Source organism: Bison bison, unplaced genomic scaffold, assembly GCF_000754665.1.
Source record: "Bison bison bison isolate TAMUID 2011002044 unplaced genomic scaffold, Bison_UMD1.0 scf7180017864228, whole genome shotgun sequence".
Classification (NCBI taxonomy): Eukaryota; Metazoa; Chordata; class Mammalia; order Artiodactyla; family Bovidae; genus Bison; species Bison bison.
The window spans coordinates 7,343,515-7,370,738 of record NW_011494800.1 but is presented as its reverse complement, the minus strand read 5'-3'; the positions used below and the strand labels follow the sequence as shown (position 1 = coordinate 7,370,738).

Sequence of the window (27,224 nt, the reverse complement as noted above, 5' to 3'; positions counted from 1 at the left end):
TCTATGAGGGTCAAGTGGATATCTACAACATAAATGACCCCCTCAAGGAAACAGCCACCATAGGGTTCATTAATAACTTTGGGCAGATCCCTAAACAGGTATGGCTGTTTTTTCCTTATCGTTGATATTTTCTATTACATTTTTTAAGCTCTGTCTTATGTCTGTGGGCTTCCCCAGTGACTCGGTGGTAAAGAATCTGCCTGCCAATGCAGGAGACGCAGGTTCCATCCTTGGGTCGGGAAGATCCCCTGGAGAAGAAAATGGCAGCCCCTCCAGTATTTTTGCCTGGAGAATCCCACGGACCTAGTCCATGGAAGAGTCACACATAACTTAGCGACTGAACAATATATCTACGGATGGTAGATGACCATATAGTAATTAACTTTGGACCAAGTTTTTAATTAAGAACTGTGAATATTGCCCAGTAGTTGCAGTGGGTCCCTAGATTATTACATTCTCCTCCCTTTTACAGTCCAGAAAAATAGAAATTTTGTTAGTCAAAGAGGATTTTCCTTGACAGACTAGTGGCAGGGCATGCTTTCTTGTCCCCACATGAGATTCGGCAGGAAACTGGCTTCTCAGCTGCTCCTCCACAACCCAGAGGAAGGGAGAGCTTCACCACATCTGATCAGGATAGAGGAGCTAGTGGGCAAGTCACGTTTCCTGTGGAAAAGCCTCTCGGAAGGTTGTGTACCAGAGGCTAGCACTTTGCCTTGCACTCAAAGAATTCCTCCAGGAAGCCCTAGCCAACCAGGTATTCAGTGTTTCTGCAAACCAGAAGAGCCTCCTTTTGAGTCACTAAGGGAATTCATCTCATCCTTTATCCCCATTGTTCCGGGCCCACGAGGAGGGCAAGATGTGCCAGAAGAAACCACAACACGGTGGAGAAGCCTCGCGTTGCTTGCTGTTAAGACCACCGCCTTTCCCCCAAGTGCCCTGGCCTCTTCATTTTGACCCTGGCTGTCCTTCTCTGTTCAAGATCTCTCCTGGACTCCCTTTTTGTAGGTTAACTGACTTTGAGGTTTCCACAGTTGACAGCTGGGAACACAGAACAATGACAAGTCTTTGTTTATGGAAAAGCCACGATAGACAGTGGACAGCCTGTGACTCCACCACTCACAGTGCAATCTGATCCCCCAGTGCAGGAACCAGGTTTACTTCTAAAGTGAAACATTTGTTGATGAGCTGGAATCACACCAGAAGAACCTTAGTTAAGCCTTTCCCTTCTTTGAGGGTTACATGTGCAGGAACCATTTTTCATAACCTTCTGGGAAACCTTCTGGGAAACAGATATGCACTGTTGCAGGATTTTTGCCCCACTTTTGAGTTTAAGAGGCAGATAGTCTGGGAGATAGGGTTTGGATACTAACATATTTCTAGGACATTCCAGGAACTAATGGAGAGTACTTCCAAGTGTAACCGTCCCTCAGAATAGCTAAGCTTTGTCGTCGTCATGTTAATTTATCCTTATATATGCTTGCCTGGCCTGCTTTATCCTCAGGTACCTCATAAAGGTCTTCAGTAAAGGTTCATTCATGAACATATTTGAAAGTATGTGGGTATTTTAATACAGCTTCGGAGTCTAGTCTCTGAAGAATAAAAAGTAGATGCTCCGCGTGGGGCCCAGGCTGCTGGCTGCTATGGGGCCTCTCTAAGCAGCCATGCAGCGCCTTCCCCACCCTTGATTAAACCTGGAATCACTGAAAAAAAAAAAAAAGAAAGAAATGAACTCTGATCCTATGCCGTGTATGTAGATAAAATGGGAATTACATCTTTAAAGCTTTGGGAGCCTCAGATGTGTATCTTTATAAACATATTTTTTCCTGTTTTTTTCTCCTGGAAACTCAATGTCAAATAAATAGACTGTGATGGTGTTGTGGTGATTCTAAATCTCATTTCATCTTAAGATTTTCCAAATATCTTCCTCAAATATCAGTTTTCAAACAGGAATGACTCTGCCTATTTAGAAAATGTACAGTATTTGAAAAGCAGTCATCTTAAATGCACATTAATACTTTTCAATCCCTTAGAAATACTAAACAGAAATGACAAAGATCTTTTTTTCTTTTACATCATCACAAAGTAAAAAGAAGGCAACCGTATTCATACTGAGCAAATTAGTAGCACCTAAATGAGATAGGAATGATGTCACATCCATAAAGCCTGTGTTGGCGCCAGATGTAACCCAGTTAGAATGGCTGCCTGCTCTCCATTGCCCAGAACGGTATCGGTCTGTAAAGGATGGGTTCATTTTTAAACATCACTGAAAAATAATTTTCAACTGACTGTTATTTGAAGAGATTAATTTACTTTTGAAAAATTATCATGAAATCAGTGTAGCATAGAGCTTGATGGTAACCCAAACTTGAGTATCCGAGTCTTGTCCCCACTTACTGAGGTATGAGATCTCAGATGGCAACCTTCTGAGCCTCTTTAAATCTCTTTCGTCAAGTATAAAATGTGATAATGTGATACCTAATGGCTGTTGTGAAGCTTAAGTGAAATAGCAACAAAATATCTGGCAAATAAAAGGGCTGATTAATAAATGTTAGCTTTCATTATAAAACGTGTTGTCTTCTGTCTTACCAGTTATTTAAAAAACCTCATCCACCCAAGCGAGTGAGGAGTCGACTCAACGGAGACAATGCGGGGGCCTCCGTCCCGCCAGGGTCTGCCAGTGACAAGATCTTTTTTCATCATCTGGACAACCTGAGGCCTTCACTAACACCTGTAAAAGGTAAAGTGACAGGGAATGAGCTTCTGATGGATGATTCTGTGCGACTGTTTAATAATCCTAGTTAAGCAATAACAAATTTGCTTCTCAGCAACAGTGTCATTTGTAATAAGTGCTAAAACCACCAAATACTTGTTAGAGTCTCCTTTTCCTTTTCTCGTCTCTTCTTTCTGCCTGTTGGATTTTGCATCCGAAAGAAACCCAACAGGTTCTCCTCTCTGCTAGGGTACTGAAAACTAGTATACCAAATCTTATAATTCAACTTGTAGAAAAACTTCTGCCATCTTCATTTACACATGTTCTGCCAATTTAGAAATAGCAGTAAGAAGACTTGTATTTTTAACATGCCAACTAAAAGCTTCTTTCATCTACTGTTATTGTAAGTTATTTTAAATTACTTTTCCAAGTAGATTTTTTTCCCCTTTGAATGAAAAAAAAAATGTTTTGCAGAGTCTTGAAGTTGTCACTTAAATCCAAAAACTGGAGCATCAAAGTCTGGATGGGCGCCCAGCTCTCTGCCGCCTGTCTCATTCCACAGACTCTGCCCTGCGCCAGCTCCAGCCACTGCCCAGAGATGGCTCTGGAGCACTGGCTGGAGTCTTGGCCTTCCTTCAGGAAGTCTAGGGCTGGGTGGAGCTGAAGGCCTAGGTCATTTGGAGGTCTGTGTGGCATTCTGGGAGCATCCCAGAGCACTCTGGCAGTCCTCGGGATCAAAAGGTGGGCCTGGTGGCTGGGAGCCAAACCCAAGCAAGTGTCCATAGCCAGGCAGGCTGGAGACACCAGTCAGGGTCGACATCTGCCCAGTGGGTCTGCAGAAGACTCCATCGAAAGCCACACCCTGCTTCCTTCTCAGGTCATTTTGTGTTTATGTGGGTGTCGAGATGCTTGATTTGTCTGAATATTTGAGGTCCCTTTACCTCCCCTCCCCTGTGGGCATCCCCGGTGGCCTTAGTGGTGAAGAATCTGCCCACCAAGGCAGGAGATGCAGGAGACGCCAGTTTGGTCCCTGGGTTGGGAAGATAACCCTGGAGGAGGAAATGGCTTCCCACTCCAGTATTCTTGCCTGGAGAAGCCCACGAACAGAGGAGCCTGGTGGGCTATAGTCCAGGGGGTCACAAGAGTCGGAGACAACTAACACTCTCTACCTTCCTCTCTGGGATAAGGAGGTTAGTTTTCCCTATACTGGTTCTAATATGTTGATTTATTTTTTGTAGAACTCAAAGAGCCTGTGGGACAAATCGTGTGTACAGACAAAGGCATTCTTGCGGTAGAACAGAATAAGGTTCTTATCCCACCAACCTGGAACAAGACTTTCGCCTGGGGCTACGCGGACCTCAGCTGCAGGCTGGGGACCTATGAGTCAGACAAGGTTTGCACTGTTGCTTGCTCACTTATGTCATCCTGCTCTTCTGTGGCCTGGAGATCCTGCCTCATGGGGGTGGGGATAGCTCAGGCCAAGGGCTTCTCAGCTGCTTTCCCCAGGCCAGAGGAAGGGAGAGCTTCACTGCATCCCATGAGGATAGAGGAGCTAGTGGGCGAGTCACGTTTCCTGCAGAAAAGCCTCTCCTGGAAGGTTGTGTACCAGGACCTAGCAGTTTGCCTTCCACTCCAAGAACTCCTCCAGGGGGCCCTCGCCAACCAGGTGTTCAGTATTTCTGCCAACCAGAAGAGCCTCCTTTTGCGTCACTGTCCCACTTACATATCGGCACTCTTCAATGGCTGGCAGAAAACCTGCCGCCCTTCCCCTAAGAAGCAGTTGCGGCTACCATTTTGAGTCCCATCAGCATCTCTTGGAGAGGCAATACCTAAGTGATCCTTTGGAGTCATATTTGCCCCTTGACAGTCCTCTCCTGAATGCATGAGGGACACAGTCAGTGTCTGTAACACAGTTCTGTTCAGTCACATTGTCATCAGCAGCAGCACTCACGGTTTCCTTTTACCTTCTACCTGCTACAGCGGATGCATCCTTTCACCAGATCACCCCCTGCATCTCACATAGTATCACACAACCTAAACGTCATTTTCAGTCACACAATCGGAATATCTTTTTCCCTGACTGGAAAAACTGGAGACCCCCAATATGAACAAAGTGCTTCTTCTTATGATTTTCGACACCAGCTATAGTTAGGAGGCTGTAGGGTGTAGTTCAGAGTAGAGCTTTAGGGAACCAGCCCAGCAGGTACCTGCAGGACACAGGTATTTGCCCAGGAGGGACCCAAATAGAGGTTACTTTCATTTGGTATGCTCGTCGTGTCTCAGAAGCTTGTAGTGCTTGATGGCATGTGTCTCACATCTCTTCTATTTTACAGGTAGTGACTGTTTATGAATGTTTGTCGGAGTGGGGCCAGATTCTCTGTGCGATCTGCCCCAACCCCAAGCTGGTCATCACGGGTGGAACAAGTACGGTGGTGTGTGTTTGGGAGATGAGTACCTCGAAAGAAAAGGCTAAGACTCTCACTCTCAAACAGGTAACAGAATGTGAAATGGTGGACCTGTTCCACCCCCCTCGCTCATGCTCTAGAGAAACTGAAAAACTTCCTTAATTCCAAGGCAATTTAGACATTAATGGACAAGACCAAAAAATGTGTGTTCTTTTGCTAGAAATGGATCTTAAAAAATATAAATGAAAAATCAGAGGATACTATTTCTAAAGATGATCCAAGCTGTCCTTTTTTAAAATCTGAAGCAAGATATCTTTAGGTGATATAGTTTTTTTTTTTAATATATTAAAGTAATGTCAATGTTTTTCAGAGTTATATATAGGTTAAATTCTTGCAAACCAGTTATATTTGCAATTTGATTCATAATAACTTCTTTTCTGGATGCTTTTCACTTATCTATACCATTAAGTCGTTGATTTTTGTTTTTTCTGTTTCTTCGTGTATAATATTCTTGAGAACATGGCAAATTCATGAAATGTATTCAGAAAAACCATTGGTGATTTTATTAACAAGTATTTTTGATCACTTGTTATGAGCTGACTCTATCAATCATAAATGTTTAATCAAAGCAAGAATTCTTTTATCATGAAGCCATCACCTTTTTAATATTTGATTTATAAGTGAATCTACTGTAAGTTTCTTTTTAATGGAGTTTACATCTAGGTGTTTTCTGTGATAACAAATTTTAAAAGTAGTGTAACAGTAATATCTGCCATTTACTGAACACCTGCCATGTTCAGGGCACTGTGCTGGGAGTTTAAAAAATGTAAAACTGCAGTCCTGACATTTCTACAAGACGATCAGCAGCCTGAGCTAATTAACACCTGGAAAAACCACAGCTTAGGGAACTTAAGACACAGGCCCACGTCACACCTTGTGGTAAAGCCAGGATATAAATTCAGTTCTGTGTGATTCCAAAGCTATTTTAAAACTAGCCTCAGACAAACAGTGCTGTTTTCAATACCTATAGAAAGAATTGAGCTCCTCTTGCTTACTGCAGTGACCATCTCTATTGTCCAGAAACTTCAGTGGTTGCTGGGTCTAAAGGTGAGTCCTTGTGAGACACAGTCTCCACGTGAGCAGGTGCAAGGCTCTCAGTGCAGTTGGCTGGTCCAAACGCTCCTGCTTACGATATTTTCAATTTAGAAAATGGGCTTCAAAGCTAGCTAGCGTGCCTGTTAGCCCCTCAGTGCCAACTACTTCTCACTTCGAACAGCCTTTTGGGTTTGCCAAGTACATAGTAAGGGTGTGTGCATCACCAGAATTTGATAAATACTAAATACTTAGAAATTCCTAACAGTCATCTGAATCTTTTCCTTCAATATGTTTGTTTTCCTGCACTACCATTTCCCTGGATCCTGTTTCTCTTCATATCCCAGCAAAAGAGAAACGTATTTATTCTGGTTTGAGAACAGGTCCCTCTCAGGTGCAGGAGACACCCAGGTGTGTCCAGCTCCTAACAGGTGCTCACCAGACACGTCAGAGCTGCATTTTCCCTGTATCTTCCTGGGACCACGTGTTAAAACCACACACTTACATTTTTAAAAAACACATCCAATTGTAGTTCTGTAGAATGGACTTAGAGGAATCAACAGCAGAAAAGAATAGATTCAGAGTTTAAATTCTGAATTTGGGGACTATGATCGATACATCTCCATGTGGAGACAGGAAGTGTGAGAAAACCCCAGCGGGGTTGCAACTGCAACTCTCCCTTCCTTCTGAGATCCTGGGCTGAGGCCAGGAGAGAGGTAGGATTTTAATGGAGAGTGGCATCTCCCAAGTCCTCCACACTTGTCTCTTACCCCTGGTGGGGGAAGCAGGGACAGTGGCGAGAGAAGAATGAGGGCCTTCCAGACGCTGCTGCGCAAGGCGCTCCCTGCTAGCCTCTCGGTTCGCAGCGCACCCAGCTCTTTGGAGTCCAGTAAGGAACATGGCCACCGTGATCAGCCTGGTCTCATCTGTTCCCCTTTTAGGCCTTACTTGGCCACACGGATACGGTTACCTGTGCCACCGCGTCGTTAGCCTATCACATCATCGTCAGCGGGTCCCGAGACCGAACCTGCATCATCTGGGACCTGAACAAGCTGTCATTCCTAACCCAGCTCCGAGGCCACCGGGCTCCCGTGTCTGCTCTGTGTATCAATGAATTAACCGTAAGTTGTAAACTGCTCACTTGGTTTGTGTGTAGGAACACGTAGCTCTGGCCAGCATAAATACAAAATCACTCTACTCTGTAAGCTGATGGACATGCGTCTTATAAAAGCCACCTGGTTTAGATGCTGTTTACAAAAGCAAATGGACATTAAAGTTTGTAACCCCGGAAACAGTTCTGTCTTACAATCCAATCATTGCAGCCATACTTCAAAGAGCAAGATTTGGTTCAAAATAAAACAGTCTAGAATGCGCTTTTTTAAAAGCAAGGAATTTGTGGGATTTGTTAAAATTGTTGAAGTTTGATGAAATACGTTCAAAGTATTTATAAAGTGAGGAGAGTAATATTTGGGTACCCAAACAAGAGAAAAATTGTTGTAAAACGGTTTTCACAACAGATTCCAAAGGTATGAAAAAAAAATGGCTCTCGAAAATACAGTGAAACAGAACAAAATAAATGTGCTGGCATAGGAGCCTCCATGCAGACTGGGCAAGGAGGGGGAAAAAGTCATTGGTTTGGGTGATGGGAAGCAGGGAACATTCGGGGTAGGTTTAGAATGAGGTCCCTGTGTCCAGGGCACAAATTCTCACATGTGCAGGTCAGTCTCACATGTGCAAGTTAATGAGAACCCCCAAGCTCATCACTTCCTGGCTGTAAATATTCACTCCCACCCTTGCTGTCAGCCCCACCAGGCATCGCGCTAGTGACACAGAGTGGTCCTAGCTTTGTCATACCATCAGCCACGGGCAGCTTTCCTTTCAAAGGAGGCATATCTTTAATTTATACCGGAAGATTCTGAATATTGAGTACTGTACTTTCAGTCAAATACCTTGCAGTCACTCAGAAAAAAAAAAAAAAGGAAATTCACTCATTGCTACTTAATGGCACTTGCAGTTGCGCCGTGGACTTGCTAAGTCTTGTCTGACTCTCTTGTGACCCCATGCACTGTAGGCCGCCAGGCTCCTGTCCATGGGGATTCTCCAGGCAAGAATACTGGAGTGGGTTGCATGCCCTCCTCCAGGGGATCTTCCCGACCCAGGGCCAGGGATAGAACCTGCATCTCCTGCATTGGCAGGTGGATTCTTTACCACTGAGCCACCAGGGAAGGCCAGTTAATGTCACTTAGATTGTCTCATAATAATACGAGTAATCACAGTCAGGAATGAGTGGGGAGCCTGTGGGGATAAGAGAGTCAAATTTGTTTTCATATATATTTGAAAGGCCTAAAATGTTTTTTAAAATAGTACCTTCGGTTGCTCCTGCAAAGGCATCTAAGAGGAGGTTTATGGAAATGTCAGTGCAGCAGAACCACTCTCATCTTCACTGTGTTGCTCTGAGTCAAATGCATAATTGCACTATTTCAAGCATTTTGTTTTATGATTGTTCTTAAATGCTGAGGATTTTATTTCTAGTTAGTTGTCACTGAGGCCAGCATCCACTCACTAGACTGCAGTAGTTGCTACGGACACTATGGACATGTTAGTTTCCCTTTGAAGACTCATTTGTCATCTCCAGCACTCATGAGAAGATTTCTATTTCTGTTACAGTTTTATAGCCATCATCAAGTCTGCCTTAGTGCAGTCTACACTTTGGGCATAAGCTGCCTTGCAGCTGCCCTTTAATTCTCCTTACTCTCAACCCGCCTAACCACAGGGTTTGCTCAGACGCACTCTAATCGAGGCACCCTGGAGTAATTGCAGAATGTCTTGCATAGTACATCATGGGGTGGCAGCCTCCCATCTCCTACAGAGACTGAACCCATTAATTAAAACTCAGTTGCTGACACTCGTCGTCAGAGGTGGTTCAAGGGGCTGATCCAGAGGTAGACACAGCAGTGCTTTGCTCACTGTGGTTTTTGTTTGGTTCTTGCCACCTTGGTAAACTGGGGGAGAAGGGGAAGGAACAGTAGCAAGACCAGCATAGACAGTGGTTTGGAAAAGCACTGGGTCACGCCTGCCTTCCCTTACCTTCTCTCTTGCCTGGGTCCTGCTGTTTCGTTTCTGGCTTTCCTCTGTTCTTGATGTTGCTGTTGTTCAGTTGCTCAGTCATGCCCAACTCTTTGCAACCCCATGGACTGCAGCACGCCAGGCCTCCCTGTCCTTCACTGTCTCCCAGAGCCTGCTCAAACTCATGTCCGTTGAGTCGGGGATGCCATCCAACCATCTCATCCTCTGTCATCCCCTTCTCCTCCTGCACACAATCATTTCCCAGCATCAGGGTCTTTTCTATTGAGTCAGCTATTCACATAAGGTGGCTGAAGTATTGGAGCTTCAGCATCAGTCCTTCCAATGAATATTCAGGACTGATTTCTTTTAGGATGGACTGGTTGGATCTCCTTGCAGTCCAAGGGACTTTCACGAGTCTTCTCTAACACCACAGTTTAGAAGCATCAATTCTGGCACTCAGCTTTCTTTATAGTCCAACTCTCTTATCCATACATGACTACTGGAAGAACCATGGCTTTGACTAGATACACCTTTGTCAGCAAAGTTAATGTCTCTGCTTTTTAATATGCTGTCTAGGTTGGCCATTGCTTTTTTTCCAAGGAGCAAGCATCTTTTAATTTCATGGCTGCATTCACCATCTGCAGTGATTTTGGAGCCCAAAAAAGTAAAGTCTGTCACTGTTTCCATTGTTTCCCCATCTATTTGCCATGAAGTGATGGGACTGGATGCCATGATCCTAGTTTTTTGAATGTTGAGTTTTAAGCCAACTTTTTCACTCTCCTCTTTCACTTTCATCAAGAGGCTCTTTAGTTCTTCACTTTCTACCATAAGGGTGGTGTCATTTGCATTTCTGAGGTTGTTGATATTTCTCTGGCAATCTTGATTTCAGCTTGTGTTTCATCCAGCCCAGCGTTTTGCATGATGTACTCTACACAGAAGTTAAATAAGCAGGGTGACAATATACAGCCTTGATGTTCTCCTTTCCCAATTTGAAACCAGTCCATTTTTCCATGTCTGGTTCTAACTGTTGCTTCTTGACCTACATACAGGTTTTTCAGGAGGTAGGAGAGGTGGTCTGGTATTCCCATCTCGAAGAATTTTCCACAGTTTGTTGTGATTTACACAGTCAAAGGCTTTAGCGTAGTCAGTGAAGCAGAAGTAGATGTTTTTCTGAAGTTCTCTTGCTTTTTCTATGATCCAGTGGAAGCTGGTAATGTGATCTCTGCTTCCTCTGCCTTTTCTCAATCCAGCTTGAACATTTGGAAGTTCTCGGTTAATATCCTGTTGAAGCCTGGCTTGGAGAATTTTGAGAATTGCTTTGCTAGCTTGTGAAATGAGTGCAATTGTGCAGTAGTTTGAGCATTCTTTGGCCCTGCCTTTCTTTGGGATTGGAATAAAAACTGATCTTTTCCAGTCCTTGGCCATTGCTGAGTTTTCCAAATTTGCTGGCATATTTATTGTTTTTGATGACCATCTTCCAATTTCTGTACATTGTCCTACGCCCACTGGCTGTACTGAAATCCACCAGATCATTTCTGAAGTCAGACCTAGCATCACTCCTGTCAGACTATCTCAGGGATACGAGAGGCTGCCTGGGATGGTGTAAAAGCTTTGGGGTGTCTAAAGGGCCCAGCGCACTAACCGACACACCATTGATGCTTCAGGAAGAAGCTTAGTTCCTTTAACAGAAGTGGGTTGTTTTTTCACCAAACTGGTAGAATTTGAAGGAAAAGCTTCATTTTTTTTTTCCCCCCTATCTTTGGTACTCATGAAAAACTGACTTCTCAGCTCAGGGAGTCTTAGGGTTTATTCACTGTGCCAAGAAATGACCTACATACTAGCTTTCTTCTTCTCTATTGTGAATACACATTTGTAATAGGATATTACAGTGTTACCAAGATTTCATCTTTTCATTTATTGAAGGAGAGTCCCAGCTGCACCAAAGTAACAGATTTCTCTTCTACCCTGTGGCTTTTGTGATTGGGCTCATTTTATAAAATTAAGTGGGTTCCTACCTCTTGGTGGAAGGTATAGATTTTGTAAACAGTAAGAGGTAAGAGAGTGGTTATCACCTCCTCAGATTACAGATAGCTTTGACATAGAATGCAGCAGGGCTCTGCTGAGTGTGTGAAAGGGCTTCCACCTTCACCACCAGATCACCTTGGCCAGTCTTCATGCCACCTTGAACTCTTAAAGAGGCCTCTGTTCAGGGCATTTTTTTCTAGGTCAGCAAGCTCTGGATTCCAGGCTACCTCAGAAACTACCCAGTCACTAGTCAAAGCACTTAGAACCAGTGGTTCTCGAGAGCCAGACCAAAGATTCGGTTGCTTCTGAAAGGAGCATGTCCTCTGCTGGGAGTGACGTTTCTCTTCCCCATCTCAGGGGGACATCGTGTCCTGCGCCGGCACGTACATCCATGTGTGGAGCATAAACGGGAACCCCGTCGTGAGTGTGAACACGTTCACAGGCAGGAGCCAGCAGATCGTCTGTTGCTGTGTGTCGGAGATGAACGAGTGGGACACGCAGAACGTCATCGTCACGGGACACTCGGATGGCGTGGTCCGGGTAGGTCCGCTGTGAGCACATGCTCCAGGGTGTTTGCTGCCCTGGTTCACTCAAAGCTTCTGTACCTGTCCGCAGGTGAAGACACCTGGAGGTTGTCCTGCTGTTTAGCAAACTTGCGCTCAGATGTAGACCTTGGCCACTGGGTTATCAGACGTGGGGAGCATCAGTGACTTGGCCTCTTTTTCCCCCATTAAGCAGATGTGTTAGTGCTATTGACCACTTGACACAGGATCACTTAGACACCATTTCCCTGTCACGCTGCAATTGCTAGAAATGTCAGCTGCCCAAGTATTGGCCTTTCAGCCCGTCAGAAGGCTTCTTAGGGAAAATGCGAACCGTCTCTTCTCTGCAGAGAATCACAGAGCTCGATCATGCTTCCAGGGCCCTCACATCATCCATTTCTTTCTTGTCTCAGATCCTGGGCGATTTTACTGAATCCTAGATCCATTTATCCTTTTCTTAGTTTTCATGTGTTGAAAAGAAAGTGAAATCACTCAGTTGTGTCCAACTCTTCACCACCCCGTGGACTGTAGCCTACCAGGCTCCTCTGTCCATGGGATTTTTCCAGGCAAGAGTACTGGAGTGGGTTGCCATTTCCTTCTCCAGGGGATCTTTCCAACCCAGGGATCGAACCCAGGTCTCCCTTATTGTAGGCAGAAGCTTTACTGTCTGAGCCACCAGGGAAGCTGATGCATTCATGCATTGGGCCTCTACCAAAAATGGAATCCACAGACTGTTTACCTTTTTAGTCTGTTCTAATACTTAGGTGTTTCTCTCGGGAGATTTTTCTTTATGTCCTTCTTTAATTATGCTCTGTAAAAGGAGAGAGCAGATGGTTGCTGCCCTTGTAATCACAGTCATAAGCAGAGCTACACAATGAAGCCATCGGCCACTCCCCGGCCACACTCTACTCTCAGACTATGGGCACACCCCCAAAGCCGCAGGCCTGCAGAGCAGCATTCCAAATTACTCCGTCTCTGAGGCATCATGAAGAGCACCCTAGCCAAACATGTCTGAGGCTCCTACTTCCTGTACACCTTCTTGGAGGTGTAAAGTATGTATCAGTGTATGCAAGGCTCACAGGGGTTTTGTAGGAAATAAGGAAGTGTACATAGTTTAACTGTGTTTCTGAAATCTCTTTGACCCCATTCCTTTTCCCTTGACTATGAAAAACTCACTGACATCTCATGCAACACAGTCTGGGGAGAACTGTTTAATTTGTAAGCAGTCCCTGCCACATTTTTCAAGATACAGGGAAACCTGACGGTACATAATAAGAGAAATCAGGTTACCTATTTAACCCTGAGAATCCATCTTCATGCAGTAACTCATAAATTGTTTCTGTAATCTGTTCAATTGTGTTGTTTTGTTCCCATGCTTATTTAAATTCAGTTTTGGAGAATGGAATTTTTGCAAGTTCCTGAAACACCAGCCCCTGAGCCTGCTGAAGTCCTCGAAATGCAGGAAGACTGTCCAGAAGCACAAATCGGTATTGAATACTTTCTAAGTTTTGCAGTAATTTTCATGTTTCTTTTTTTTTAATCCTTATGAAAACTTACATCAACCAAGGTGAGCAAGAGCCGGAGGTCGGGCATTGCTGTCAGAAGTGGTCTTAACCATCTGGTGTGCAAAGCAGCCTGGCAGGCTCAGAGTTCTCTGGTTCATCAGGCAATGCCCCGAGTGGTAGTGTCTCATGGTCAGCTTTCGCATCCCACGATACATACAGTTACAAGCTTCCCAGAATACCAGAGGCTTGGCCTTTCCATTCTGAGAAATACAAAGCAGGTCCAAGAGTCCACTGTCCAGTGAGTCAGGGAGCCACACCTCAGTGCCACCCATCACTTGAACAGCTCCGTGTGAGTGACAGGGCAGCATCATGTTTGTAAACTATTCACAGAGACAGACCAGAGTCTATGCCCTAGACCCCCTCAGAACGGGCTTTCATCAGACAGAAACCTGGTGATCTGTATTCTTGTTTTTTAGTCGCCAAGTCATGTGCGTCTCTTTGCGACCCCATGCGCTATAGCCCACTAGGTTTCTCTGGCCATCGATGTCCCAGGCAAGAATACTGGAGTGGGTTGCCATTTCCTCCTCCAGGGTATCTTCCCAGCCCAGGGATTAAACCCACATCTCCTGCATTGGCAGGCAGGTTCTTGGTACCACTGAGCCACCAGGGAAGCCCCAATCTTTGTTCTGTATCTGCTGTTTGTGAAGCACTTTAACATTTTCCAGTGAAATATAGATTTATTTGTGTGTGTATATATACACACACAGAATGTTTGGAAATGACACCAAATAATCAAGCTAAGGTATGCTTTGGGTTACTGAGTCTCCAGAGAAGTACCTCTCGCTGATTTAGATCAACTGGTCCAAGACTCTTCGTAGAAAGGAACGGGGCTTTAAGTTCAATCTCTAGATCATCTCTCCATGACTAATTTTTGTACATTGAGAATTCAGCATGAGTTTGACAATATGAGGAAGTTGCTAAGGGAAAAGACTTACTATCAGAAAGACACAAATCCTTCTCCTTGTAAGCTGACAGTAGCTTTTATTTTCTTTGCCAGAACCGATGAACAGGACATTGTAATGCTTGTATTACTTTAATGTGTGTAAATTTCCACATAGACAGTTGCAGCTCCACTAAGAAGAAAGCCATCTGGGTGTTTGAAGACCTACACTCAGAATTCAGTTGTTAGTATTTGAGAGTTAATAACTGTTGTGTGTCAGACATTGACTGTTCAGTCTAATGAGAAGTATGTCCCTCTCCCTTCTTCTTAACAAAGCTTGTAAGTGAAAAACAGGGAAATACAAATAAGGAGAGAAGAAGGGGTCAGATTCAGGGAGGAGAGACATTTGTATGTCTTCGTCCTCTTTATGTTTTCACATTGTGGACAAAGTTTGGCAGGAGTGGCAGAGGCGGAGAGCACCCCACAGAAGGGGTTAACTTGGGACCATGTCAAAGTGGTAGGACTCAAGGGCAGGGCCCCAGATGAAAAAGAGAGCTAGTGGCTCTCTGGAAATCAAACCCGTGTCAAAGACCACTGTTTGAAGATTTCCATGATCATAAGCCATTGGGTTAAAAAAAAACCCTGAAATTAGCCAACCAGATTACTAACGTTAGTAGAAGTGTTAATCGCTCAGTTATGTCCAACTCTGTGTAATCCCATGGACTGTCTCCTCTGTCCATGGGATTTCCCAGGCAGGAATAATGGAGTGGGTTGCCATTTCCTCCTTCGGGTGGATCTTCAGGTTTGATCCCTGGGTCTACTTCATTGCAGGCAGACTTTACCACAGGCAAATTAAGTATTTGTCTAGTTAAAAAATATGCGTAGTGGACTGGTGCTTGCTCACTTGTTTGTTTGTTTGTTTTTGGCTGAGTCAAGTTGTAGTTGTGGCACGCAGGATCTTCATTGACACACGCAGGTTCATGGGCTCCAGAGCGAGTGGGTTCAGTAGTGGAGGCACACAGGCTTAGTTGCCCTGCGGCGTGTGAGATCTTAGTTCCCTGACCAGGGATCAAACCTGTATCTCCATTGAAAGGCAAATTCTTAACCACTGGACCACCAGGGAGGTCCCTGCTCTCTTGTTCTTGCTCTCTCCTTTATTCCAGTTATGTATATTTGAAAGAAGGTGAAAGTGTTGGTTGCTTAGTAGTGTCTGACTCTTTGCAATCCCGTGGACTGTAGCCTGCCAGGCTCCTCTGTCCATGGGATTCTCCAGGCAAGGATACTGTAGTGGGTTGCCATTCCCTTCTCCAGGGGATCTTCCTGACATAGGGATTGAACCCGGGTCTCCTGCACTGCAGGCAGATAGATTCTTTACTGTCTGAGCCACCAGGAAAGCCACTTTTCCCTCCAGTAGACTATTGCAAGGGAATTGATCTGAAGAAATGCACAATAACAATGGAAAGAGGAGGAAGAACAAAATTCTCAATTAAGATTTCTATCCATAGTCTGTTCATCTGTGCTGTCATTATATTGACTGCTGTGTGGAAGGCACCATGCTGGAACTCCTTCTCTCCAACTGACCACTGTCTTGCAGAAATAATGACTAAAAGTGATAGTTTGGGGTGATAATTTTAAATGTGTGAGAGCCATACAGCTGTTAAAGGAGCCCAGAAGAGAGAGTTAACTTTCTGTTGCAGGAACCATGTAAGATTTTAGAGAAAGAAGCATTTAAGATATGTCTTGAGAGAGAGGTCACATCGAAACACACAGATATTGGGAAGATGGGTCCAGGCAGGGCCAACCCGCGTATGCAAAACTAGTTGCAAAGAGGAGCAGGGCTGCGTGGAGAGCAGAGCGGGCACGTCCAGCTAAGCTGTGGCCATGAGGCAGGTGCAGGTGGTGAGAAATTCATAAAGGCAGGCTTTGGCCAGAACGTGAAAGAATAAATGCCGATCTAAGGATCTGGGCCACAACAGTCTATGAACTCTGAAGTTCTACCATTTTGCTATCATACCTAACTGAAAATTTTGGCAATTTATTTGCCTTTATGGCTTCCCAGTTTGAGCTAGTGATAAATAACCCTCTTACCAGTGAAGGAGACATAAGAGATGTGGGTTTGATCCCTGGGTCAGGAAGGTCCCCTGGAGGATGACATGGCAACCCACTCCAGTATTCTTGCCTGGAGAATCCCATGGAGAGAGGAGCCTGGCGGGCTACAGTCCACAGGGCCACAAAGACTGGGAAACAACTGAAGCAACTTTGCATATTGTAATATTGAGCTTAAAATACTGTCTCTTGTGTCTTAACCAGTAGAGGAAAAATACCAGTGGGACAAAGCTAGATCTAACCATGATGTGTGTGTGTTTTCTAATTCCCCCAATGCATCACCCAGGGCAAGAAGCCCAGGACGAGGACAGCAGCGATTCCGAAGCCGACGAGCAGAGCGTCAGCCAGGACCCCAAGGACACGCCCAGCCAGCCCAGCAGCACCAGCCACCGGCCCCGGGCAGCCTCCTGCCGAGCAACAGCCACCTGGTGTAACGACAGTGGCTCCGACGACTCCAGGCGCTGGTCCGATCAGCTCAGCCTCGATGAGAAAGACGGCTTCATATTTGTGAACTATTCAGAGGGCCAGAGCAGACCTCATCTTCAGACTCCCCTTAACCACCCCCACCCCAATCCCATCGAGGCGCGGAATTACAGCCGATTGAAGCCTGGTAACTCGGAAGTCCCACGTCTGTTTCTCAAGCGTTGTGGGTTGGCGAGGGTCAGTGGACTGAGGCAGAGCGCTTCGGCTCTTCTTTGCCCCATCCCTGTGACCGAGGCCGCCCGCCAAGAGGGCCTCACGTTTCTTCTTGTGTAAAGTGGACCTAGAGACCCTTGGAGATTCTGTCCTACAGTAGCATTTGCAATATGTTGGGCATTTTGTAAAGAAAAATAACCTCAAACCAAAACTTCATTCATTCACAAATTATGAAAGCTGTTGAAAATGGGTAGGCTGTGGATTACGGATAAATAGATAAAACTCTATTCACAGAGAACTTTACCTTTAATAGCGTTAGGGGCCACGTCCTCAACTGGAGAAGTTGTGTCTTGTACTGAGGGTTTCCCCCTCTCCATGTTTGTCCTTGTGAAGGCCTAACTGAGTCCATGGTCAGTGTCAGGCTAGACTGCTGGACCTTTAATAACCAAGGCCGCAGTGACCAAGAACCAGAGAGGCTGCCAGAGCTGTGTTCGGCTGCACCCTGAAGTTTGAGGGCCCTTTGTCAGGGGCCACCTACCATACGTGGGCTCCCTTCACTTCATCAGTCATGTGTTGCCCTTTTCCACCCCAGGGCACCGCTGGGAACGGCAGCTCGTGTTCAGGAGTAAGCTGACCATGCACACGGCCTTTGACCGGAAGGACAATGCTCACCCTGCCGAGATCACTGCATTGGGCGTCTCCAAGTAAGTAGCCAGCTCTCCTGGGGCCCAGCCCAGGCGCCCACACTCAAGCCACCTCTGGGGAGCTCAGGTTTCATCTGTATTATCCTGTGGGGCTATACCAGGCACACCAGGACACCTGCCAGTGTGTGGAGTTCACTTGTGAATTTCAAAAACCAAAAAACTTTGCCTTCTCTGTTCTTCAGAGATACAGCATGGTTTGATGCATGGAGAGTCGAGATGGAAGTGCACATTCTGGCTCAGTGCTGTTCTGTGCCTGTTCATGCTCGACCCCTCCCCAGCACACACATCCACTGGGGACTGGGGTCACAGGGAGCTGCGGCCGTGTGGCGGTGACTCTGCCATGTCTCCTGCAGGGACCACAGCAGGATCCTCGTGGGCGACAGTCGGGGCCGGGTGTTCAGCTGGTCTGTGAGCGACCAGCCCGGCCGCTCTGCCGCTGACCACTGGGTGAAGGACGAAGGAGGGGACAGCTGTTCAGGCTGCTCCGTGCGGTTCTCTCTCACGGAAAGACGGCACCATTGCAGGAACTGCGGTCAGCTCTTCTGCCAGAAGTAAGATGAGATGCAAGCTTTCTTTCCTTTTAATTAAAAAATTAATTTTTGTTTATTCATCTTTAGTTGCTCTGGGTCTCTGCCGTGAACAGGCTTTCCTCTAGTTGCAGCGAGGGTTCAGGCTACTCTCTAGTTGGGGTGCTCGGCTTCTTCTCACCGTGGCTTGTCCTCACCGTGGCTTCTTCTCACCGTGGCTTGTCCTCACCGTGGCTTCTCTTCTTGCAGAGGCAGGGCTCTAGGTGCACAGGCTTCAGTAGATGTGATTATGGGCTCAGTGGCCCAGTGGCGGGTGGGATCATCTTCACCCAGGGTTTGAACCTGTGTCCCCTGCATTGGCAGGCTGACTTTTAACCACTGGACCACGAGGGAGGTCCTTGATGGACTCAAGGGATTTTCTTTCATTTTATCAGAACAATAAGCAATACTGCAATGCACACCATTATAAATGCCCTCTTCATTCACAAGCTGGAGTTTCCCTAGAGGAGATACCTCGGAAAGGAACTGATAGATGACAGACATACCCCTGAGCTTAAGCAGCTATTGCCACATTACTCTCCAGAACAGTAGTGCCGGTTCACTCTCCCTCCAGCGGGATATGTCAGTTCCTGCAGTGCTTATTCATACCTGGTACTGCCAAGCTTTTCCACTGTTGCCAATCTGATAGCCAGATTGTGTTGTTTGAACTTGCAGCGTTTCTGAGGTTGAACATCTTTTCACATGCTTATTGGCAGTTTTGAGTTTCCTCTTGGGTAACTTGGCCCATTTCCCTTTTGGGTTTGCTCTTCTGTTTTTTCCCACCTACTTGAGGAGTTGTTTTGTATCCTAGGCTCTGATCCTTTGCCTTATATATGTCTTGCAGATATCTTCTGCCAGTCTATGGCTTGTGTTTTTAACTTGATGTATGTTTTTTTCTGGCACACGGGTTTAGAATTTTGATGTAGTAGCATGTGTTACGTTTTATGACTTTTGCTTCTTTTTTTGGCCTTAAAAAATCTTTCTCTGTAGTGAGGTCATAAAGATGGCCTTGTTCATTTTCTTTTAAAAATTTCAAAGTTTTGCTTTTCACATTTGGGTCTTTAGGTTCAAATCCACTTGGAATTTATTTGGGGGTACGACATGAGGTGGGGATCGCTTACATTTCTTGGGTATGAAGAGTCAGCTGTCCCATATGCACTGACTCTTTGGCATCTCTGTCATATACTGGGGTCCCACATATGCATGTTCGGGCCTTACTTTCCTTTTTTTAACATTTATTTACTTAGATATTTGCCTGCTTAGTCTCTCAGTCGTGTCCAACTCTTTGTGACCCTTTTTGGACTGTAGCCTGTCAGCCTCCTCTGTCCATGGGATTTCCCAGGCAATAATGTATCTTGTACATATTTTTGACTGCACTGGGTCTTCATTGCTATTCGTGGGCTTTCTCCAGTTGCAGTGTGGTCTACCCTTCATTGCAGTACATGGGCTTCTCTTGTTGCAGAACACAGGTCCTAGGGTGTGTGAGCTCAGTAGTTGTGGCCCACAGGCTTAGCTTCTCCGAGGTATGTGGGATCTTCCCGGACCAGGGATTGAACCCATGTCCCCTGCATTGGCAGGCAGATTCTTAACCACTAGACCATCAGGGAAGCCCCAGTCCTTAGTTTTCATGGCAGACAACAGAAAAGATGCCCCAGGCAGTACTCACTAATATTTATATTGCCTTACTCGAAAGATGCTTTCACAGAAAACACAAAGTGTGTCATTGCTCCTGAGCCAGTCCTGAGCCTTGGCTTATTGGAAAAACTACAGTCTTGGGTTTACACTGCCCGGGTGCTCACTGGGCTGTTGTCCATTGCGTCATCTCAGCACATTACTAGCCCTCTCTGAAATCACATATGAGTTTTGTAAAGCACCAGATGCAAATCTGTCAGTATAGGTGTTTAGTAAAAAGTGTTACCATAATTATAAATTTTTTTTCAGATTAATGTCTTAAACCTTTTCTCCTGAGATGTCTAATTCAAGGTGAGGTAGCAGAAAGTTGCTGCCAGCCACTTCTTACAGGAATTTCCATGATGGCAGAGGAATCTGTCTTGAGCTTCTGTGCTTTGAGACACCCACTCTGTGAAGCCTAGTGATCCGGTAATTTCTGGTAATCAGCACCTCCATATGTCTGCTGACATACATCTGTACTTTGTAGTGTTTAATTTTCAAAGTACTGTTTACATGTAGGTGATTCTTTAAAGTATCCCAGGCCCTCAAATGTTGAATGGAGGCTTTATTTGAAAAACCAACCAAACAAGTGACTGATGATGACATAATGGGCATGGAAGGAATGCTGTCCCCGAGGGCATAGCCCTGCCGTGACCTTTTACCCTTGAGCTGTTAAGGGAGCTTGCCAGCATTCCTGAGGATCTCCTCAAAGTCCAGTCCCTTAAACCCCCAAGGCTGGTGGCACTTCACTTATTCTCTGGACACTTCTACTGGTAGATTAATGGAGAAAATAAAATTTTGAGTCTTGTGAAAAGCCAAGCTCAAAGTGACGGAGTGCCACATTCAGGGTCATATCCTGCTTTATGCCAGGAATAAGAATGCTTTCTATAAAGAACTTGAACATCTCTAAGTGTGTATTCCACCTCAAGAAATTCTGTCAAGATAAACAGAAAATGAGAACATTTGGACCAGACAGAAAAGTCAAACTACCTGTTTAAGAAATGACTGAAGAGTGACTCAAAGTGTTTAAAAGCTCAGAAGAACTCTTCAGTGACTGACCAAAGTAGCTTTTAAAATGAATAGTAAGAGCATTAATGCCCAGGGAAAATAGTCAGGCTCCAAGTAAGACATTGGGATACCGCCCAAGGTTACAGGACATGAGGCAGAATGCCCTACTTCCGTCCTGCACAGGAAGAATGGCCTCAGAGCTGTTCACTTCCCTTGGCTTCACCCTGTAGGAGAATCTTTTTTTTTAATCCTCTTTTGTCAAATAAATGCCTCGCCTTGGTCTATTAGCACTTTCTTCATAGAATGAAACAAGGAATACAGCATTCCTCGTGGTCCTTGGTCAAAAACCACATGACCCAGTACGGCCTCTGGCATTCTTCTGACACAACATGGTCTTGAGCGTTATGCTGCAGGCTGTCCATTCTGTTTTTAAATTAGCATTTCGGGGCCCAGTGGTCCGATGTGGGAAAAGATCCATAACTACTTGGTTTTGCCTCTTCTTTAGGTGCAGCCGATTTCAGTCAGAAATCAAGCGCTTGAAAATCTCCTCCCCAGTACGTGTCTGTCAGAACTGTTACTACAACTTACAGCATGAGCGGAGTTCAGAAGACGGGCCTCGGAATTGCTGAAGATTCACCCAGCTGATTGGAGACCACAGTCGCGAGACCCCGCTTCCCGCCTCCCCCGTCACAACTCGCAGCTCGGAGGGCATCGAAACAGTCTCCGTTTACACATCTCTTCACACCGCGCGTCTGAAGTGTGGGATTCAAAGGGAACACTGACTAGACGGGCGTAGAGTCCAGTCGTGGGGCAGGCACTGTGCAGATGGGCAGCACCTGCCGAGAAGACGAGGTGGTTCCCAGGAGCAACGTCTCAATATCCGACTCTCCCTTAACAGTCGCTGTCTCCAAGAGAAAATCCTCACGTATTAACTGTTCTTTTCTTGCGTCTCGTTTTTGTAGAGCTACTCATCCTCAATTGGAAAAATCAACGACTACAAAAAAAAAAAAAAGGCTTTTAGAAAATGGTTGTAAATCTGACTTCTTTGCAAGTAACTGTGTATATTGTAAATAGGTACAAAGGCCTTTTTTCTAAATAAGGACTTAACAGCCTGTAACATGAGACTTCCAACTAAACCACTAATTCAATGAAATACTTATGGTTTGTCTGACATCGCTCACCAATTAATTATAAATATGTTTTTTTTTAAATCCTCAAAGACATTATCTGTGGTCTTTTTTCCTTCCCCCTTTCAAGCCCAGCCCGTGTGCCCGATGTCCTTTCTCAAGTTGCCCACGGTATCTCCACTTAACCTAAGCTAGTAACCAAAACAATGTCATGTGGACCTTCTTTAGGAAACAGTGTGGGAGAATAGGAGTCTGGCCCTGAGATACCCTGGCGATCTTTGGGCATCTTGCACATGGCCACATACCACCTCGGTGTTGTTCTGATGTCATGAGGCCCCACGTAGACTTCTCTTTGGACTGCCCTGTGGTCAAAGCATCCGTTCTTAGCACTGCGCCCTGATGGTCGGGCAATCCACGCAGTGCAGGAAACAGCCCTGCCTCAACTAATGGAAATATATTTGCATGTAACCCAAATTAGCTTCTCTTGCATAGAACATAAGAAGTATGTGTCTTTGGTGACACTAATGTTCTACTATAGCTTATTTTCCAAAAAAGGGTTAAAACAAAAGAAAAAAGTGTACAGAATTAACATGTAAACCTTGTTGTAAAACTGGATCATGTCAGAACTGCTTATATTTAACCTTTACCATTTAATGCCATCTACCTGAAAACAGTGAGATTTATACTGTATCAATGTCTATTTTTTTGTTTTTGCTATGAATATAATTACAGTATTTTAATATTTAGTTATTTAATTTGTTCTACTAGTTGGATACAGAACACACAAATCCAGGGAGACTAAAGCTGGTGGGGGTGAAGAGGTAAGTTTCGTTTACAGAAAAAAAAGGCTTTGGTGGTGGGATTTTTTAAAATGTGTGTTATGTACATATATAAATATATATATAAAACAAATGAAACGATTAATCTAGATTTTAACATTTTCAGATATTTAGTGATAATATTATGAACAAATCTAAAAGCCCTGTGATTTGAAAAACATTGAAGCATTTATGGCCCAGGAAAGGAAGGACAGGCCTTCACACCTCTCGGAGTATCACACGAAGGACAGCGGCTTTGGCATTCCGGATTTTTCATCTTTAGGCCCTGGTGACAGGCACACTTATGCACTAAAATGCACATATATGCACATGCATTCAAGCATAGGCATTGGTACAACAGTAACCTTGTACCTAATGGGCTGAAACCAGCTTAAGAACAAATTTGTTCTTCCTGATAACTAGGTCTCCAAGAGAAAAATATAAAGGCTGCTTTAGTGCCTTATGCTTACTAAATTTACACCTTTATTTACTTAGGTTTGAGCCTACCGTCTATTTATGATTACATATCAAAATTGAGGAAAACACTTCCATTTCTAAAAGTTCAAATATACTTGTTAATAAAAGGATTATTGGCATTAATACTTTAACTTGAAGAAGAGTTGTGTTCTGTTTTCCTTCCTGTGTCTCCCTCTCTCCCATCTTCCTCCCCCTCCGCCCCCAACCTTCTTCCTTCAGTTCTAATAAATAATGCTGGGTGTTCAGCAGTTGCAGGACTTGTGCTCTCACCTAGCCGTGGGCTTTGCCCCTGTCCGGACCTAGAGATGAGTTGTAGCAGTGTTATTCTACACTTTTTAAAAGAGGCATCCTCCTTGTGTCCACGAACCATGTTTACCCCAAACCCAGTGGCAGAGATGTTCTTTAAAGACTTGAATATATGAATGTCTGTACGTAGTTACTTAAAGGTTATTCCTCTATGTAATATGAAGTTATATGAGATGAACACTTTTAAACTTTCTGACACAACTCCCATAACTAGAAGGTGGAAACCAAAACCCTCATGATAGTATTTCCTCTGGCAGCTGGTGCTGTGGGCAACCGTTTTTGTTCAGTGGGGTTTCTTTTCCTTTTTGCTTTTAATGCAGAAATCACAAATCACTCACACACCCAAGAACACTCACTCACATAAACTAATGGTTTCTCTGGATGTCTTTCTGTGCTCCATGTACATTTGTTTACCAACATATATTCTCAGCATGTACACCCACCTTTGTGTGGTCCATGCTCTTTCTCTGAGAGTACCTCACAGGGCTTCTGCCTGATCTTTGTAGTGGTTTGTCCATCCATCCACTCATTCATCCATGTTTTCTAACATTTGTGTGTAGTGTGGCATGATAATGTCATGCTTTTGAAGAGGAGACTAGCTGCCCACAGCAGCCATCCGTCTGGATAATAGCAAAACACTCTAGATAAGTTATTTTGCACTTTCTTATGTATAAAGTTGGTAGAAACTTATTTTTGCTTTGTATCATTTAAATACATTTTGTTTGGGTAAATGAACTGTGTATAAAATATTTATGCCATTAAAACTGTTTTTAGAAAGTATTTTTAATTTCAGCAAGTTTGGTTACTTGTTGCATGACTATTAACACAGCTGACTTTTTGTGTCAGTGCAATGTATATTTTTTTGTCCTGTTATTAACTTGTAAGCCCTAGTAATGGCCGATTATTTGTACAGCAACAGAAGTAAATTGAAGATACTGGCTAAGACTGGATTGACTGTGGACTTTTGTACTGTATCGCAGCATCCAATATCTGTTCTTTGGTGGTTGTGTAAAAGGCCTGAAGAATTACTCTTAGTGTGCAATCTGTGATAACTGAATGTTCATTGTATATCTGTCTCTGATGCAAAAAGGTAGAGTAACACAATTACAATACATGATTAAATGCAGTAGTCCAGATACTTTTTTTTTTCCATTTCAGATAAATATCTCCTATTTACCACCCCCAGAAAAAAAAGAAAAAGTTTTTGAGCCAGCTCTTCAGAGAAGGAAAAACAAAACTGAGGCCCAGTAAAACTTGTGTGTAGTTCTTTTCTAGTTGTGAATATATCTTTCAGAAGCACCTGCTTAAAGTCTCTGCTTGCAGAGGTGTTGGCTGCTAGGATCTGGCTCCAGTTCTACTGCAATCCACGTTTTAAAGCCAGGCTTTCCGCATCCTGAGTTTCCCAGTGATGCTGGACTCCCGGGGCTGTGTGCACAGCCGCAGGGAGACACAAGTGGCTCTTGGGAGACATGACCTTCCGACTTGAATGAACCTCTGGAAAAGGACTACATCTCATGGTTTCGGCTCCTTTTCCCTGAGCTTTTTCTCCTGTCCATCATATTGTGAAATGTAAGCAATGATAAACTATATCTCTGTCTGTCTCCAGCCCCTGCTATATTCACATCAGGAATATTCTGCTGTCCTGCCCTCTTTCCGGAAGCACGGCGCACTCTGTCATCAGCTAGACTTTCCATTTCAGCCTTTGATCTGAGATTGTTAGCAACTCACATCTGTTTTTATAGTTACTAGCTTATTTGGTCTGAAAACTGACTTCCCAGAAAGGGGGAATGTAGAAAACACTTAAGTTTATTTAGGCTGCTTTAATGTCTTCTTTCTAAATATACTAACAAAATTTCCATATCATCGTAAGTATAAATAGTAGAGTCCCACGTTTGAGGATATTGTGCTTATTACAAATTCCCCCCAGTGCAACTCCACGGTAGAGCCAGAAGATATAGGAATGCTAAGAATTTCTAAGACAATAGATACTTCTTCAAAAATAGATCAGTGATAAGAGAAAACCCGGAGCAGTTCTCATTGTTTTAATGTAGTACTATTCATAATTCTAATGACCTCAAGAAGAGTTGCTGTCAAGGACAGACTTGCAAAATTTTTTTTCATAGTTTAAAGGAAAATGTGCAAATGATCTTCAGTAAGTCCCATGTCTGCCTTTTGATTCTCCAGTAAAATTTCCTCTTCACCCCTCATTTCGGCCCATTTGGAGTGTTGAAGAAGCAGAGATGGAATTGCTTTAGCACCGGCTTAGACTTTTTTGCTTTAACAATATTCTCATTTTCCCCCACCCTTTGCAAAGTTCCTTTTTTATTTATATATTGTTCTTTTGACTTTTGCTAGAAGTGGCACCAAGCCCAGCTACTGAACTCAGAGATAGCATGGTGTCGGGAGAGCCTTGGCTCGGGATTCAGAGACGATGACTTCCGGAGCCCCACATTTAATCCCTCTTGCTGCACCAAGTTTTCCTGCGTCAACACGGACTGTGAGCATGGGATGAGTCTAAAGTAGCTTTTCCAACTCTTTGGTCTCAGACCATTTTGATCCTTAAAACTATCACTTTTGTTTGTGTGAGCTGCCTCTATTAATAGGCATTGTATTAGAGATCAAAACTGAGATTTTAAAAGTATGTATATTAATTTACTTAGAAATAGCAATGATGAAACTGTTATGTAGTAACATCAATTACATACGTCTATGAAAAAAAAAAAAAAATTTTCCAAACCACGAGAAAAAAAATTAGTAAAGACAGAGGAATGGCTTTACAGTTTTGCAAACCTCTTTCATGTCTGGCTTAATTAAACACAGGTGGATTCTCACACTTTCTTCTACGTTCAGTCTCTTGTGATTCTTCATGTTGGTTGAAGCATATGAGGGAAATCCAGCCTCACACAGGTATGTGGTTAAAAGGAGGGCGGGGAGGGGTATTTTAATAGCCTTTGCAAGTCATTGTTTCTGAATAAGTTTCTTAAAGATTGATTGCTATATGGTATTTGAAACTATTGGGTTAGCCAGAAAGTTTGGGCTTTTCCATAACATCGTACAGAAAAACCCAAATGGACTTATTGGCCAACCCATTTTATCAGTGAACTTTTTATATTCCATTGCTTGAAAATCCATTAGTCTGCTTGTACTTTGAGTCGATCTTTTACCCATGTATAATTTTATAGCACTCATTGGCTATTTAGAGGACTTCCCAGGTGGCTCAGTGCTAAAGAATCAGCCTGCTAAGCAGGAACCTCAGATTCCATCCCTGAATCAGGAAGATCCCCTGGAGAAGGAAATGGCAACTCACTCCAGTATTCTTGCCTGGAAAATCCCATGGGCTGGAGGAGCCTGGTGGGCTACAGTCCACAGGGTCGCAAAAGAGTCGGACATGACAAAGCAACTAACCAACAACACTGGCCGTTTAGAACTATTGTGACCACTGCTGCAACGTGTGTAGATCTTCCAAGATGCATTTCATTCTGTAATATATCCCCCAAAACCACGTCATACATAATATCAA

General features: G+C 44.2%; 1 protein-coding gene across 1 annotated transcript in view; it reads left to right on the top strand.

The window, feature by feature from the left end:
- The window catches only part of WDFY3 (WD repeat and FYVE domain containing 3), a 259,636-nt gene extending 234,799 nt beyond the window's left edge, over positions 1 to 24,837 (top strand). The window contains exons 57-67 of the mRNA XM_010845983.1: positions 1 to 98; positions 2,590 to 2,737; positions 3,949 to 4,103; positions 5,044 to 5,202; positions 7,149 to 7,328; positions 11,656 to 11,838; positions 13,231 to 13,327; positions 16,678 to 17,001; positions 17,620 to 17,731; positions 18,085 to 18,282; positions 21,482 to 24,837. Coding sequence (XP_010844285.1) covers positions 1 to 98; positions 2,590 to 2,737; positions 3,949 to 4,103; positions 5,044 to 5,202; positions 7,149 to 7,328; positions 11,656 to 11,838; positions 13,231 to 13,327; positions 16,678 to 17,001; positions 17,620 to 17,731; positions 18,085 to 18,282; positions 21,482 to 21,605 — 1,778 coding nt within the window. The 3' untranslated portion in view covers positions 21,606 to 24,837. The remainder of the gene's footprint in view (positions 99 to 2,589; positions 2,738 to 3,948; positions 4,104 to 5,043; positions 5,203 to 7,148; positions 7,329 to 11,655; positions 11,839 to 13,230; positions 13,328 to 16,677; positions 17,002 to 17,619; positions 17,732 to 18,084; positions 18,283 to 21,481) is intronic.
- Positions 24,838 to 27,224: the final 2,387 nt, after the last annotated feature.